This window comes from Haemaphysalis longicornis, unplaced genomic scaffold (assembly GCF_048455015.1).
Source record: "Haemaphysalis longicornis isolate Haplotype H1 unplaced genomic scaffold, Haemaphysalis longicornis Haplotype H1 scaffold_1, whole genome shotgun sequence".
Lineage (NCBI taxonomy): Eukaryota > Metazoa > Arthropoda > Arachnida > Ixodida > Ixodidae > Haemaphysalis > Haemaphysalis longicornis.
Genome location: NW_027526203.1, coordinates 247,831,807 through 247,846,647, shown reverse-complemented (window position 1 = coordinate 247,846,647; position 14,841 = coordinate 247,831,807). Strand labels below are relative to the sequence as shown.

Below are 14,841 nucleotides of genomic sequence, written 5' to 3'. Positions count from 1 at the left end.
AAAGGGCTCCCAGCGGCAAGCAGGAACTTGTGGACAAACTCCTCGATCAAGGCAACATCGATACAGCAGACACAGCGCTCCTGCGAAAGCTTCCAGGTCATTCCCAAGAAGCATCAAGTGACAGCCGGCTCATTTTCTACATCGCTGCAGGCTATGTAGCAAGGAAGAGTATATGGCAGACTGGCTGAGGAAGCTGCCTAAATTTGCTTTTGATGACCAAAGAAGAAGCGGGAAACTTAAGCCCAGCTGAGCTCACGCGTATGAAAGACGACAGAGGCCTTCTATACCCCTCTGCGCTTCTCTAACAGTTTGTGGCTGATTTGGAAAATGCCTTCACTACGTGTTTTAGCCTTCGAGAGTTACACTCAGACAGCATTCTTGATATTGCGGAGGTGGTAAAGGCAAAAAGGGCGCTCCAGCTTGGCTTCCCTGACCACTGCAAAAATGTAGCAGCCGAGCTCAGTGCTTTTTATCTAACAACCCGCCTTCATTTTTTCACTAAGAGCATTAACAGCAGCAACACTCAAAAGCACCAGGCTTCGACAGGTGTCTTGCTTTGTTTTGAACACCTTTATGCGACATAACTTCGCTTGGGTAGGCCATCGTCGTGACTCCCATCTGGGGAAAATGCGTTTTCATTTTTACCTTCCAAACTTTCTTGCACTTCCAATAATATAACAACAAAAAGCTCACCTTTCTTGCATTACTTATCGGCCTGTCAATGTCATGCACACGCTGCAAGTGAGACACGAAAGCATTTGGGGCGCAAAATATAGGGAACAGAATAGGCTGCCTAAATTAATTATTTTTTTCACTTTCTGACCAGCTGCCTGCTAGAGATGCAGGTTAACCTCGTGTCTCGGGCAAGATCAGCTGCCACGACTCGCGGCTATCCGGACTAGGAAGGGCACCCACAACAGCACTTTCCGCTCCAATAAACGTTTCTGTCTTCCTCCTCCTCACTCATGGGTGCTACTGGACGCGTGAATACTGGTTATAATTTGCTTCCGTAGAGGCAAATTCACAAGTAGATTCATTCCGGCACTTCATTACAGTAAAAACAAAAAAGTAAATCCATTCGCAAAGAATTAAACATGGCAGTTGTTCACCAGCAGCACATCGAACATGTAAGCTCGTAACGATCGTCTGCGTAGGTAGCAGATGACACCAAACAACTCGATATATAGCCGTTTCCCTACAGCTCAAACGGGCAGATTTGCAACAAAACGTTCCTAGCAAGGTACAGGGATGCCAGATGCAAGCAGCTTTTTTTTTTTTTGTAAAGGTTAATTACTACCCAACATCGGAACAACGACAGCCATAACCACTGCTGGTCGCCTGAAGTACAGCGACTGCCGCGGCGGCACCTCTTGAAGAGGGCGCAGTAGCGCCAGCTGGCGTTTTCTACATAGAAGAGCACGCCCCTTCCTCGCCGTTCACGCCCCTAGATCGTTCTAGTTCACTATAGTTAGCCCTGACAGTGCGCTGGAATGAGCTCCCATTGAAGTTGCAGCATGCAGCTGGGCACAGTGTCTGAGGCGTTTAAAGAATTAAAAAATCCTGGCCCCCCACTTCCTTAAAAAAAAACCAGGGCACACAAACTCCGGGGAAAGGCCTGGGCACTAGGATGGGTCTCCCTGTCTCATAATAATTTTCACAATTTTTATGTTATGGTCTTGGAGGAGGAGAAGGAGAAAAAAAAGAAGAAGAGTGATGATTATGGTGGTGGTGATTATATAAAAATAGCCAGCATCTCTTTACCCTCCTTTGGCCTAATTCAAAGCTCATGATGCCATTACTAAAAATAGCCTCTTCCAAATAAGCTTCAGATGCCACAAATATTCAAATCCAACAGAAATAGCAAAACAACACTAACCACCTATAAGCCAGCCACACCTCAGAACCTCTGGCTTGCTCGGTAATTATTGCTACACCCCTGTGCCAATGCCTGTAACGCACACGAGGGAAACCTGAATTTGCCAGAACAAAGAAAGAACATACACAGTGCGCTGTTCCTTCTTTGTCTTGCCACTCTGGCACTTCTACATGCAAACAATGACTACCGAATCCAACTGGGCCAGTATAACCTGAACAGGAAAAACAGTAGCACAGCTAGCAGCGGGAAACCAATTGAGTACCGTATTTACACGATTGTAAGTCGACTCGAATGTAGGTCGACCCCCACAAAATTGCATCTCTCAAAAAAAAAAAAAAAAATGCAAGCGCCGCCTAGAAAATCGTATCACAAAGAGAAGCTCTACCGTCAACCCACACGGCGTTTCTACCCTACCATCAATGATCGATGCTCCCACAAGAGCCGTGCGCTCGCGGTATGCGTGGTAGATGTTAAAAAAGAAAAGCTTTTGTAAAAGCACCCGGAAGAGCACACCCGGGAAGAGCACACCCGCGGTGAGATGTCAACCATCGAAGCAAGCGGCAGCGGCCACAGCCACGCGATAACAAAACAAACAACATGGCGACTGATGGAAGCGGCCGCGCGCGATTTACTAACCTCCCACCATCGCGTCGGCATTGCGCGGGCAACTTTCTCACGCCAGCGTCGACGCTTCCGCGCGCGCGGCAGCTTCTGCTGCTTTGAAGTTCTACCGTTCTACCTCGGTATGACGCGTGACAAGCGCGGCAGTGGGAGCAGCCTGACGACTTGCCTTAGCCGGCTGGCGCCGCCGATGTTTAGGCTTACCACGGTGGCGGATATTTGATTGGCGCTGTCCCTAACGCCGTTTTGGACCACATTATCAGCTCCTTTCATGCACAAACGTCTTCGTTTGTGCCTTCAGTGATATCTTAAAGAGCGGTTAAAAGCGGTCGCTGGAGCTACGCGCACCTCTTCGCGGCTGGTGGCGCCGCCATGTTGCCGCCGCCGATCGCGTAGCGCGCAGCATGCGGGTGAAATTCGCGGCAGCGTCAGCGCGGCACATTTCCGCGAGCAGAAAACGCCCCATGCGGTTCACACTGTAGACCATAACCACGGGAACGAGGGTGCAAAGCTGTCCCCACCTCGTAGCACCCCCGATTTCTCGTTTCTCTTGCCGCTACTAGCGGTAGACGGTTCGACTTCGATTCTAAGTCGACCCCCCAACATTGGATTGTCAAATTTGAAAAAAAGGGTCGACCTACAATCGTGTAAATACGGTAACTCAAAATTGGGTACAAAACACAGCCAACCCTTACAAAAGATAATCCCCCTACACTGAAAGACTGTGGCATGTTCCAGCACATACCATACTGCAAAATGGATCTTCAGTCTCAACAAACAGTTTCTGCAGGGGAGAGACCGATGTGTCAGTCAGGTAGTCTTGCATCACCAACAGCGCTGCAATATCCTCGTATGCCTGCAGCGAAAGATTAACAAAATATCTTCTTCTTAAAGAGCTACCTCAAGTACTTCACAATCAAAGAGCTCATTTCAATGGTGCCCAGCTAACTGCCACTGACAGCATGTACTCAACAAAGCCCTAACGAATGAGAGAAAGAAAATCTATACTCTTTAGGTCATACACTAAAGGCTAGACAACATCTTGTTTTAACTGAAACACCCCAACTTTCACAGCTCTTCCAGTTTTCTGTTTTATCACAAACAGCGCTTGGCTTGTTTACAAATATGTAAATAATTAAAGCTGGCCTTCCTCCCTCCTGTCTACCTCCCAGTGCGATAAAAATAAGATTACACCATCCCAAAGACAGTAAAGCTATACCGTATTTACTCGCGTAATCCTCGCACTTGCGTAATCCTCGCACCCCTAATGTGAGCCACCAAAACTTGGATTTTTTGGTTCCTCGCATAATCCTCGCACCCCCAACTTGCAGCGGCGAAAGTTGCCTGCTCGCGAAACCCGCATGGTGCACGCGCTCTCCAACGCGCGCCCTTCCTTGCCGCCTCTCCGTTCACCGGAGAGCGCTGTGTATCCAATGCCATCCAGGCGCACTAACAACCTGCATGGCTACTCCCTAACAGGCGCCCTAACACGCTACTCACACTGTCCTTGAGCCGGTTTCGCGCATGTTTCGCGTGCGCGCAACTAGACGGTGTTCGCACAGCCCGCTGTCGTGTCGTCGTGTCGCCGTCGTGGTCCCGCCGTTGAGCGGCAGCAGTCAGCGAGTCACTCGCGTCAGTGGTGGATAGCTCGCTGCCGTTTTGAGAACTTTGTGATCTAATTGTTTTGTGGTTAGTGCCGCTTCGCCACGGGGAGGAACGCCAGCTACACTGCCGCTTTCAAATTGAAAGCGAAAGAGTACGCGATCGAACACGGCAACCGTGCCGCAGGCAGGCACTTCAGCGTCACCGACTTCAACGTGCGTTACTTGCGCGCGCCCTAACACAACGACGAGATAGGGCGCGCGCCAGAAAGCAAAGCTGATCGACGGGAGACTGTTTACGTTGTAAATAATAAAATAAAGAGAAATAGCTGCTGTTGGCAACACTGAGGTAACCTATACAAAAAACGACCACTACATTTAGCGGGATAGGCATAAGGCAAATTGGCAACACTGTGCACCGGATTTTTTTTTTTTCCCCGCATAATTCTCGCACCCTTAAATTTGCATTGACTTTTCCGAAAAAAAAGTGCGAGGATTATGCGAGTAAATACGGTATATAGCTTTACTGTAGACATACTGCTGGCATATTGCCAAAAACAGACAAAATATACTTTGTACATTTCTAGCAATATACCAGCTGGAAAAAAGCAGGAGCCACAGTTAAATGAACACTGTGATGGCACATGCGTGCAAGTTCCAAGCGCATTACAGTGAACCTGCCCTTTCGGATGTAAGTCGCACAATATTCGCACAGCCACTCTTCTATTATGACTTTTTTATTATTATTGTGGGTTACACACGCATGAATACGGTACAATTTTGGCAGACGAATGCCCTGCAGAAATTAATGGCCCAGAAGCAATTCTGCCTTTGCAACACAAAATAATTGCCTCACTAATCAAGGTGAGCAAATAAAGCACAGGAAATGGCCAGTTGTCGAGACTGAAAAAGAAGGTTGTTTATGTTTAACACTTTCCTGCCCACGTCTATTCAAATCGACTGTATACTATCGACGCTTTAAAGTTAAAATTTTCATGTTTTCCCAATCGAATTTGGAGCTTTTCGAGTGCACTCAGAGCTGGTGCCATCTAATGAGTAGTAGAGACACTTCGTCCTCTTTGGATTGTTTTTCTGCGCCCCGTGATTTTTTAAAGCACCGCCGGTGTCATGATGGGCGTTTGATTAATACGGAGATGGTGTCAACATTGTGCGCTACTGTGCCGTGGAAATGCCACGTTTTTAGAGATCTGGATGATTCTACACACAATTTTGTGCATGACACGAAGCAGCACTCACTCGTATTTTAGCCCCGAAAATGACAGTGCTCCAAACCGGCTCAGAAACTGATACCCTTGTTCAACATCAGCCCCAGAAGATGCAAAATATTGAAACTGTAATTTGTGCTACGAACAAAAAAAGAGTGGAGCAGAAAACCAATGATTTCCGTGATGCATGTGTGGTCAATCTATGTTTCAAGGAACTGCTTTGCATTGTGGTGCAAAACCCTCTAGTGCTAACAATTTTTTTGCAAGTCAAGAAATTTTACACATTTGCAAGCGTTTAGCACTGATAGTATGTGGACAAAATGCATATCTTAAATTTTTTGCGTTTTTTTTTTTTTTCTGTATGGATCAACACCGACCTTCTTGCTCGTTTCTTTTCTGTACCAAACTTTTCTATGCAGCCTTTTTTATTTTTTTTAAATAAAAATTCCGCTGCAAAGGAAATTTACTCTTTTGCAATTCGATACCACACACTTATAAGTTGCAAATTTTTTGCAACCGGGAAAAAATTGTTTGCTAGACTGCCCAAAATCACTGCTTTTCCCATGGGCAGGAAAGTGCTAAGATTTTTTTTTGCGCGTGAATACAATTTACTCTGTAACTTACTTATGTTTGAATTTCCTACTGTAGCTGACCCATATTGCAGAAGGGCCGACTGATGATGATGTCAAGCCAACCACTGCCTTTCTGTTCACAGAAAAGCAGCAGTACTGCTTCATCACGTGCTTTGCTACTCTCATGTGGCCGTAAAGGGTAAATTTTTCCCTGCGAGACCCGCCTGCAGGCCACACATTGTGCCCCGACAGGGTAAATTTGTGTTACGAAAAAAGTAATTGAAAGGGTGCTAAAGTTCCTCTCAAGACTACCAGTGCGATACCAAGTCTATTGACCTGCACGTACCCGAGTACGAGCTACAAGTTCTCAGTCGCTGCATCCCAATGACCGCAAAGACATAGTCACTTAGGGTAGCACAGCAGCCTTCTAACTGAATGCTGTGACCTCATTTAAAAAGGTGTCTCTCCGGTCACGAGCTCAATGGATCAGTCAACGTAATTTTGTGGGGAAACAAACATCTAAAGTTTTATAAATGTCCCCATCCTGCCTCCAGTCTCATTTTGTGTGGCCTAATTTTTCCAGTACCTTGACTGAAGGGCCCCGGAAGGCCACGTAGACAAGGCCATGGTCATCCTCGTCACACGGGTAGGGCACAATTTTCTCCAAAGGACCAGTGATTGGTGGCACTGGCTTTGTCCATGGACGGGTGAATGGGCTCTTCCCATGTTCCTGCAACTACACACACCGCACATCAGTCCCTTGCAGAAGAGAAGACCTAGGGTCACCAGTGCATAACCAAAGAATGAAGACATCGAGCTGAGCAAGTTACTGGCACGTCTTAAAGGGACCCGGCCGCACTTACCATCGACTACTCGGAATGTATTTTGGGGTAAAGTCTATCGTCCAAGCAATCTCCTTCCACAAGAAGTATGAAAACCTATTCACTATCAGTGAAACTACGCGCGATGAGAAATCGCGCATAATTGTTCCCTTTCAATTCGTCCACGGACAACGCGACAAAAGCTGCGTGCTCTCTCCTGAAGAGGGGGGCAGCCCACGGCGTTCTCTCCGGCGACCTTCGATATATCACAGGTGGGGGAGTTTTCTCCTTTCTTCCACAACGTGGAGGGGTCTATTTCTGGTCTGGTGCCACAAAAAAGCAGGCATGGCCGCCTGCTCGCAAGCAAGCGCTCAGGCTAGTAGGGTGTTTTTAAAGCAATAAACGTTTGTAGGCGAGTGGTCTGGTTGAAAGCAGAGTATTTAATTCATCCCTCAAACTCCGCGCGCACTCAAAACCCCCCAAAAACGCCAAAACTGTGCAAACAGGTTCAGGCATACAAGAGGTTGGTACACAGCGCTAATGACGTCGAATCGTCACAGGAAATGCAAGAACTAAGCCGCAAAGTTGACCAGCCACAGCCAATCAGTGTTGCGGAATGGGCATCCCCAATCCATTCCAATTCCATTCCGAGGAATTTGAACTTGTCGTGATTCCATTCCTTTCAATTCCTCGGAATGACAGAAGTTAGCCCATTCCCACTCCTAGAATGGATGGGAAGTTCAATTCCATTCCTTTAATTCTTCAATGTAAAAACTGCCTCAGGTGCTCTATCGAATTACTGAGGAACGCAAAATGAATCTGACGTTACCATACGGGTTGAAAACTGCAAAAGTATTCAAAATGTGTCACTTGTCACCAAAGTTGAGAGGCAGTAGCAGGTTGGTTACATATGTCGTGCATAACTACCCATTTCAAAAAAACTATCGTCCCTTCCTAACGAAAGCCGAGAGAAGCGCGAAAGCTAAAAGTGTACCCAACTTTCGCTGAAAGTGCATCTAGCCGATCTACAAACCTTCAAACACCCAAACCGCAAGCGAAGAACGAACCCATGCGACGATTTTTCGCGCACTTAAGGCACATTCCCACTGGCGATGCGCCTCGTTGCGCGACGAAAAGCGACGTCGCAAAGCGACGAGCCGGCCGTCGCTTTTCGGCGTTTTGCGACGGCGGAGGAGATCGCTCTCGGTCCGAATTCCCTCGTCGCGCGACGGCCCCGCAAAACCGGTAAGCCAATCATGGCCGCGGAGTAGGCTGACGTAGCCGGAAACGAAACGTTTCTTTACATCCGGTATGCAAACGCTGCGGGCGGGCGGGCGAGGACGAGCCGCCGCCGCCACCGCCGCTGGCTCGCTCGGCCAGGCGCTTGGCCCGCTATCGCTGTACCCGCCGGGTCGGGCCGGCAAGCAACTTCCCGTGTGCATCGGTTCTTTGGTCAGTGGCTTCAGCGTACACGTGCACTTATCAACGAATAGCGTGGAACTCATCAGTGTGGAGAAGCGTGTATGGATTGTAAAAGCAAGTAATCATCGTATAGAGCTAGGTGGACAGCGAGACGGTAGGTTGACTTGCAGCCTCTTCGTTCTATCGGCGACTGGTAAACACGCGTAGAGTTCGGTGGCGTTAGAACTTTGCGCCTGTGAAAAGAAGCGACATTTGTGGCCCGTGATACGGGTGTTGTGGCGTGAAAGCAAGCGTGTGCATTTCTTCGTGCAATAATATGTTGAAAAGAGCCTCCTTGAGTTTGTTATTTTCTGCTCCTCCCGCAACCCGCAAATGTTTTCGGCATTGCTCCAGGTTAGTAGCATGTGTTTTAGTTTGATTTCTACCTGCTTTTGTCGCGTAACATCATTTTCTTTGACTGCGAATGGTTGACGCACCAACGAGGTCGTACAAGTCGGGAAGCAGCTGCGCTGAACGCACTCGCATCATCGCTCATCGCAAGTGCGAACACCACCTCAAGGCCTCATCGCGCGACGCGCGCCGTCGCACGACGAGACAAATCGCCGGTGGGAATGTGCCTTTAAGTAAACGCAACCACAAATGGTATAAGTGTACACCGTTACGTGGTTTATGAGGTAAAGGTATACTATTGTGGTCCTTTATGATCGACGCGTGTGTTTTTTATTTAGAACCGTTTGTTTTTTGCGATTTTCAAGTAAGCGTTTTGACACAATGTAAGCCCAGTTTCAGAGAGAGAGAGAGAGAGAGAGTTTGCGGTCTCCGGTTTCACGCACTCACCGTGTGCGTAGAGACATTATCAGAGCTTTTCAGTCGAGCAACTGGTCTAAGGGCGAATGCATTAGTTTTTCGACAGAACACGATCGGTCCCACTAAAACAGCTTTCGCTTTGAAAAGTGGCAGCGTCACACTGCCACTTTTTTCATAATAAGTAGCGGGATCCCACTACTAATTGTAGTACAGTGTAGACCGCTTATAACAAATGTCGCGGGAGCCGCAAAAATCCGCACTATAAGCGGTACCGCACTATAACCAAACCGTGCGCGCATTCAACCAAATCGCCACCTACCTCTCAAGTCATCCTAATTTTTTTTATCACCCAAACGCACAGCACCTAAAAAAAAACGAAGGCAGGGTCTTTATTTCGTATTATTTTTAACATCAGGTGCTGCTGCAGGGTCTCGCACATTGCAAAAGCTGGTCTTACAAACGGCGAGTGCGGCTTTAACTTCCGTTGTGTTTGTGTTTTGAAAGACACAGCACCTAAAAACGAAGGCAGGGTCTTTATTTCGTATTATTTTTAACATCAGGCGCTGCTGCAGGCTCTTGCACATTGCAAAAGCTGGTCTTACAAACGGCGAGTGCGCCTTAACAACGGAGCAAGATATAAAGAGGAGCGTCGACTGTGGCCCAGAAAAATTATTTTGCTCGGGCCGATAATGTCCATGCGCCGCCGGCCGCCCAGCTTTCCCTTTGCTCTCTTCCTCCTTCGTTTGCCCTCTCGTCGCTGTGCCTTTGTATATGGCTCTTCCCTTCTTCGCTCTCCCCAGAGGCGTCGTTTCTTTCGCAACGACGCCTGTCGTATGCCAGTTATACTACGCAGGAGGAATGGCTGCATGCGCGGAATTTAAACACCCGTGCGCAGCCGGAATAGACGGCGCAGATAATCGCACGCCACCGCATACATGGCGATCGCTTATTCCCTATCGGGGGGCGTTTATTCTGACATTATGAAGACCCGCTAAAAATATTGTACTAACCCAGCAGATGTAAGACGCAACTGAACGACGACGATTTTAGAATCACCAAAGAATGAGCAAGAGTAGTATGAAACGCCACAACATGCAGTCTAGCGTGATTCTGCTTACGACAAACCGATGCAGCGCAAAAATTACCCTCTGTTGTTGGCCCGCTCTCCGGCGGCCTGCTTAATTATTTATGCCGCTTCTGCATGCGCACGAACAATGCTTACAAGGGTCGCCCGGAGTCTCCATCGGCAAACGGCAATGAGACACACATTTCTGTGCCAATGACTGAATTGGACGGCTGCCCTGTTGTAATCAGTGTACAAAAACACTGTCATCTTGATAAGGCACCCAAGAATATCAAACGCAACCTTCATTGTAACCCATACCGCAACTTACCGCCCGGTGTTCACTGTCGCTCTACGGTCGTGTTATCTCGTCGATAACGCCGTGGACTCCAAATAAAATGCTACGATTTGTATGGCTGCAGTTTTGGGCCTACGAAAGTTCCCGGCGTTTTTTTTTTTTTTTTTTTTTTCTTTCAGCGGCTGACCAGCAAAACAACCGGCTCGTCAAACCGTTTCTTTTGGCGAGTCATCACCACAGAGATATAGGGTCCGGACGAATTCAAATATCGCGAAATGAAGGCTTGTGAAAAGACCGCACTGTCAGGGCCTCGATCTTGAGCAGATTGCTACGTCGCGGGCAGTCGCGGGTGATGTTATCGCGTTTCTGTTATTTTCTGATGAGCGTGTGAGTGCCGGTCCGTGTTCTAGGCACACTCTGTTTCGGACGAAAGTTGGAGAACGGCGAGAAAGCTGAGGCAACTTTTATAATCGCTAGTGATCAGAACCAGTTGCTCCTTTCGCCTTTTGTAAAACCTGCTAAACCCAGCCGAATTGGTGTTCACAAATTCACAAACGGAGTCACATTTTCGGCAAGCACTGCGCAAAAGGTAGTGTTTGTATAGCAGCCATATGTCTATATGTGCGCGCTACATTTTGTTTTCCCGCCATGCAAACCAATCCTTAACGCATCTTTGCCGTGCCGTACGACCACTCAATTCCTTCGGGTTCGGGTTACCCAGAAGGTGCTGTCGAACAAGTTAATCAAGCCGTGCGAAGGAGGAGCGCAATGCACGCGAAGCGGCGCCAACGCAGGCCCAAAGCACTCCGTGCCCAAAACTACCGTCGCCGAAGCAGACGACAAAAGCCGACGGAATGCGTTCCACCAACGCGCCCGCCAGTAAGGTGGCTAGAATGGGGAGGTGTGAGTACCGGCGGCAGAAACATGACTCCACAGCGCGCGGATGCCACGGGCGGCGCTGTTGACCAAGGCGCGGTAGGGCGCGGTAAGTCGCGCGGCTGGAATGGGCACACCGCCAGTATCGCGTCGGCTGCATCTCTATGATCAAGGTGAAAACGAACCCGTTGCGGTATCGTGCGCTTTCTGAAAGAGTAAAAGAACGAATATTTATCACTAAAAAACTTTTATCAGCTCATTTCATTACACCCGTGAAATGTAGTTTTACGGGCCCAGTTCGCATTGCAGTTTCAAAAGCGTTTGCGGATTACGTGAAGTGGTTCTATTAAAAAAAAAAAAAAAAACTTGGGGTTGTATAATATGCACTGACACCACCCGCTACACGGGCGCCATGCATTTCATCTTCCTCGGAATACAGCCGCCGTCTTCCAGATCGGCACTACCGTAGAACCTGCGAACTGTCATTAACTGAAGACGTCTCGACGGACACTGCAGCGCTTTCTGCTACCCGGCCGTAACAAACCGGCAGCCCGCACGCAGTTTTCCCGCTCACATAAAAAATTATAGTTGACATTAAAGCAACACATCTGGTCTCGTCATGAAATCGTTTATTTACAATAAAAAAAAACGGTTTATTTGCGGCTGAAGAAGATATGCGCACGGGAGGTGGTGAAGAAACTAAAAAAAAAAGCATTTCCCGGTGAAAAGAAAACAAAAAGTATTCAGAGGGGAATAACTATTTGCAGGTGAAGAAAAAAAAATCTTCACAGTGAAGAAACAAAAAGAAGTAGGAAAAAAATTAGGAAAACATACTAACAGGTGATGAAGAAATAAAAAGTACTTATTGGGAAGAGGAAACAAAGTATATTTACAGGTGAAGCATAAAAAGTATTAACAGCGGAGCTGTTGTACAAGCCGTAAGTTCGCCGTTGCAGGAAAAAGATACAAAGAAAATGCCGAGCCCCCGTGAGCGCGTGCTTCGCGGCGACCACTGAGTGCCTTCGGTACGCGCGGTGGCTTTAATAATAATAAAAAAAAACAGCGCTGTCGTGAACCGCTACCGCCCATGTAAAAATAGATAAAAACTTTATCGCAATGTCAAACTTAAAAGACCCTGTTGGGAGAGGTTACGAGACCGCCGCATAAGCCGGATAATTGGACAGATGGATTGGAGTGTGCCCCTCCTTCCCGAGACGACTTGCAGATCCCGCCACCGCTGCATGAGAAGAGCATAGTGGAAGTCTGCAATGCTGAGGATGACTTTGCATCTATTACTCGCGGCGAAGAAGACGACTTCTTCAATGCATATGACGATGAATTACTAGCCCCGCAACTATGCAAATAAACAATGATAATGAAACTTAACCATGGGTCCTGCAATGCCCGCCTACAAGAGCTTCGCCATTCAAGTACTGCACGTAAATGCAAGCTTCCCTTGATTTTTTTACAGTTGAAAAGTTAAAAAAAACAAGAATTTGTGAAATTCAGCCTACATCACGCGTACGCAAGGCTTCACTGCATTCAGTTTCTTCTAATTACCTTGATGGTTCACACCTTAAGTATAACATGTATTCTCGTAATGCAATAAAACCGTACAACAGTTACCGTCAGGGCAGCAGAATGCCCTGGGCAGGCAATCTGCGGCAGATCACCCGTTGACTAGCGAATTTCTGCCGCCGCTTTAGCATGCAAACGTGTTACGCTGAATGCGCGAGTTAGCTTGTTTTCCCCGTTTGCTCCGTCTTCTTTGCTGTCGACTGCATCGCGTCAAGAATGGGAGAACGACGCGAGACGGTCCACAACGCACGACGAAGCTGGCCGCGGCAAGGGCAGGGCGAGCGCGGGCAGGACGGCGCGGCCGGCTGCGGCTACCGCGCCTCGACAGGCAGCGCCACATTCCCCCTGGTGTCATCTGCGCGCAAAGGAGTCATGCGCGGCCGAAGGAAGGCGCCGCGGTGCTCACACCTTCCCATTCTAGCCACCTTACCAACCTTACCGCCAGCGCACAGGGAACGCCGGCCGCTTAGCCGCCGGACCATTCGCTGCGCCATCTACATTGCGCTCCGCGAGTGGTGGACATTAAGAGCCCGCAGGAGAGAGCGAAGTCGGCGCTCCTGTTTATCTTGCTCCGTGGCCTTAACTTCCGTTGTGTTTGTGTTTTGAAAGACCATAGCTGCGTTTTTTGCGTCTATGAAGAGCCGCAGGACATGATAAGAAAGGCCAGCGGGATTTTTTTTTTACCCCACCTTGCGGTCACGATGCCGAAGGCGGCTGCTTATCAGCGCAACGTACTGGTGGTGGAAATCTTCGCACGGCTCACTTGTTCGGAAAGAGCGGTGGCTTATCTGCACAATGTTCTAAAGCGTGAACCGCATGGAGCGATTTGTCACGAAAACGTGCAGCGCACGCCGCAGGCGCGGCGACGCCGGCGCGGATACAACTGGCTTTGCAACTGGCGTAATGTGTGCGGCGCGGTAAGAGGCGGCAACATGGCGTCGGCACTGGCTGTGAAGCGGTGCAGGCAGCTCCAGCGACCACTTCTAACCGCTCGCTGAAATGCCGCACGAGGCGCAAGCGAAGATGCTCATGCAAGAAAAATGTGACCGCAAAGTGGAATATAAACTGCCATCCACGCTGCTTGTGAAAGCGCCCATCAAAAAGATACCGCGGTGGTAAGCCTAAACTAAAGTCCCTTCATCTGATCGAGGGACTTTAGCCCAAACACCCCTGCCCCTGGCGGGGCTAGCCGGCTCGGAGCGCTTCGAATCTCCCGCCATTAGGTGCACGTCTTTCCATTGGTGCAAGTCGTCAGGCTCCTCCCACTGCCACGTGAAGAAGCCACCGCGAGCGCGGAATCGTAGACGCGAGCATGAAAAAAACGCACGCGCAACGCCGATGTGCACAATTCGTGTGCGAAAACGGGCCATGCGGTTCACGATTAACAGAAACAACTTGCCACGCGCGGACGGGGAGTCGGTCGCTATCTTCCGAGGTGCATCAAGCAAGGACAGCTGTGGTTATCACGTACGCGCGAACTAAAGGGTGCCTATTTTTTTCTTTTGTGTCGAAGTTAGAGGAGAGCAAGGGGTGCGCGCTGCGTCAGATAGCCGATTTCCGAAAAACCGCACTATAAACGGTATTGTGGTTCGGCCAACCGCATCTTAAGCGGTATGCTTATGCATTGAGTTCTATGGGAGGCAAACCGGTGGTCTCAAAAACCCGCGTTATATCCGGTCCCGCACTATAAGCGGTTACGTTATAAATGGTCTACACTGTATTTGCATGTTAGCATGTTTTAATTGTTTGTTCTTGCGCGACGTGAGATGAAGCAGCTATTACGTTGATGTCGGCTTTTTTTCGTTCTACTGCACAGTCTGGGGTGTGCTATCTTGCTGTCTGCTTTGCGTACCGTCATACCAGCGTAATTAGTATGATGTGGATAACTCACAGGCATGTCATGCGGAGCTTGCTCACATGTACATTCGAAATGCCTAATTGAATAATTTCAAGTGAATCTACAGCATTGAGCCCTTTCGCTACACTACAACTCTAGAGACGGGAGGGCAGAGTCACAGAACACCATTTACAGGTTTTGCATTCACTCTAGGAAAATCGCCACCGCTTCCACGTTGACCTC

General features: G+C 48.6%; 1 protein-coding gene across 1 annotated transcript in view; it reads right to left on the bottom strand.

The window, feature by feature from the left end:
* Nucleotides 1–14,841, bottom strand: part of LOC144143615 (uncharacterized protein C05D11.1-like) — a 174,603-nt gene that overhangs the window by 86,466 nt on the left and 73,296 nt on the right. The window contains exons 6-7 of the mRNA XM_077675456.1: nucleotides 6,483–6,632; nucleotides 3,243–3,353 (exon numbers count right to left, since the gene is read on the bottom strand). Coding sequence (XP_077531582.1) covers nucleotides 3,243–3,353; nucleotides 6,483–6,632 — 261 coding nt within the window. The remainder of the gene's footprint in view (nucleotides 1–3,242; nucleotides 3,354–6,482; nucleotides 6,633–14,841) is intronic.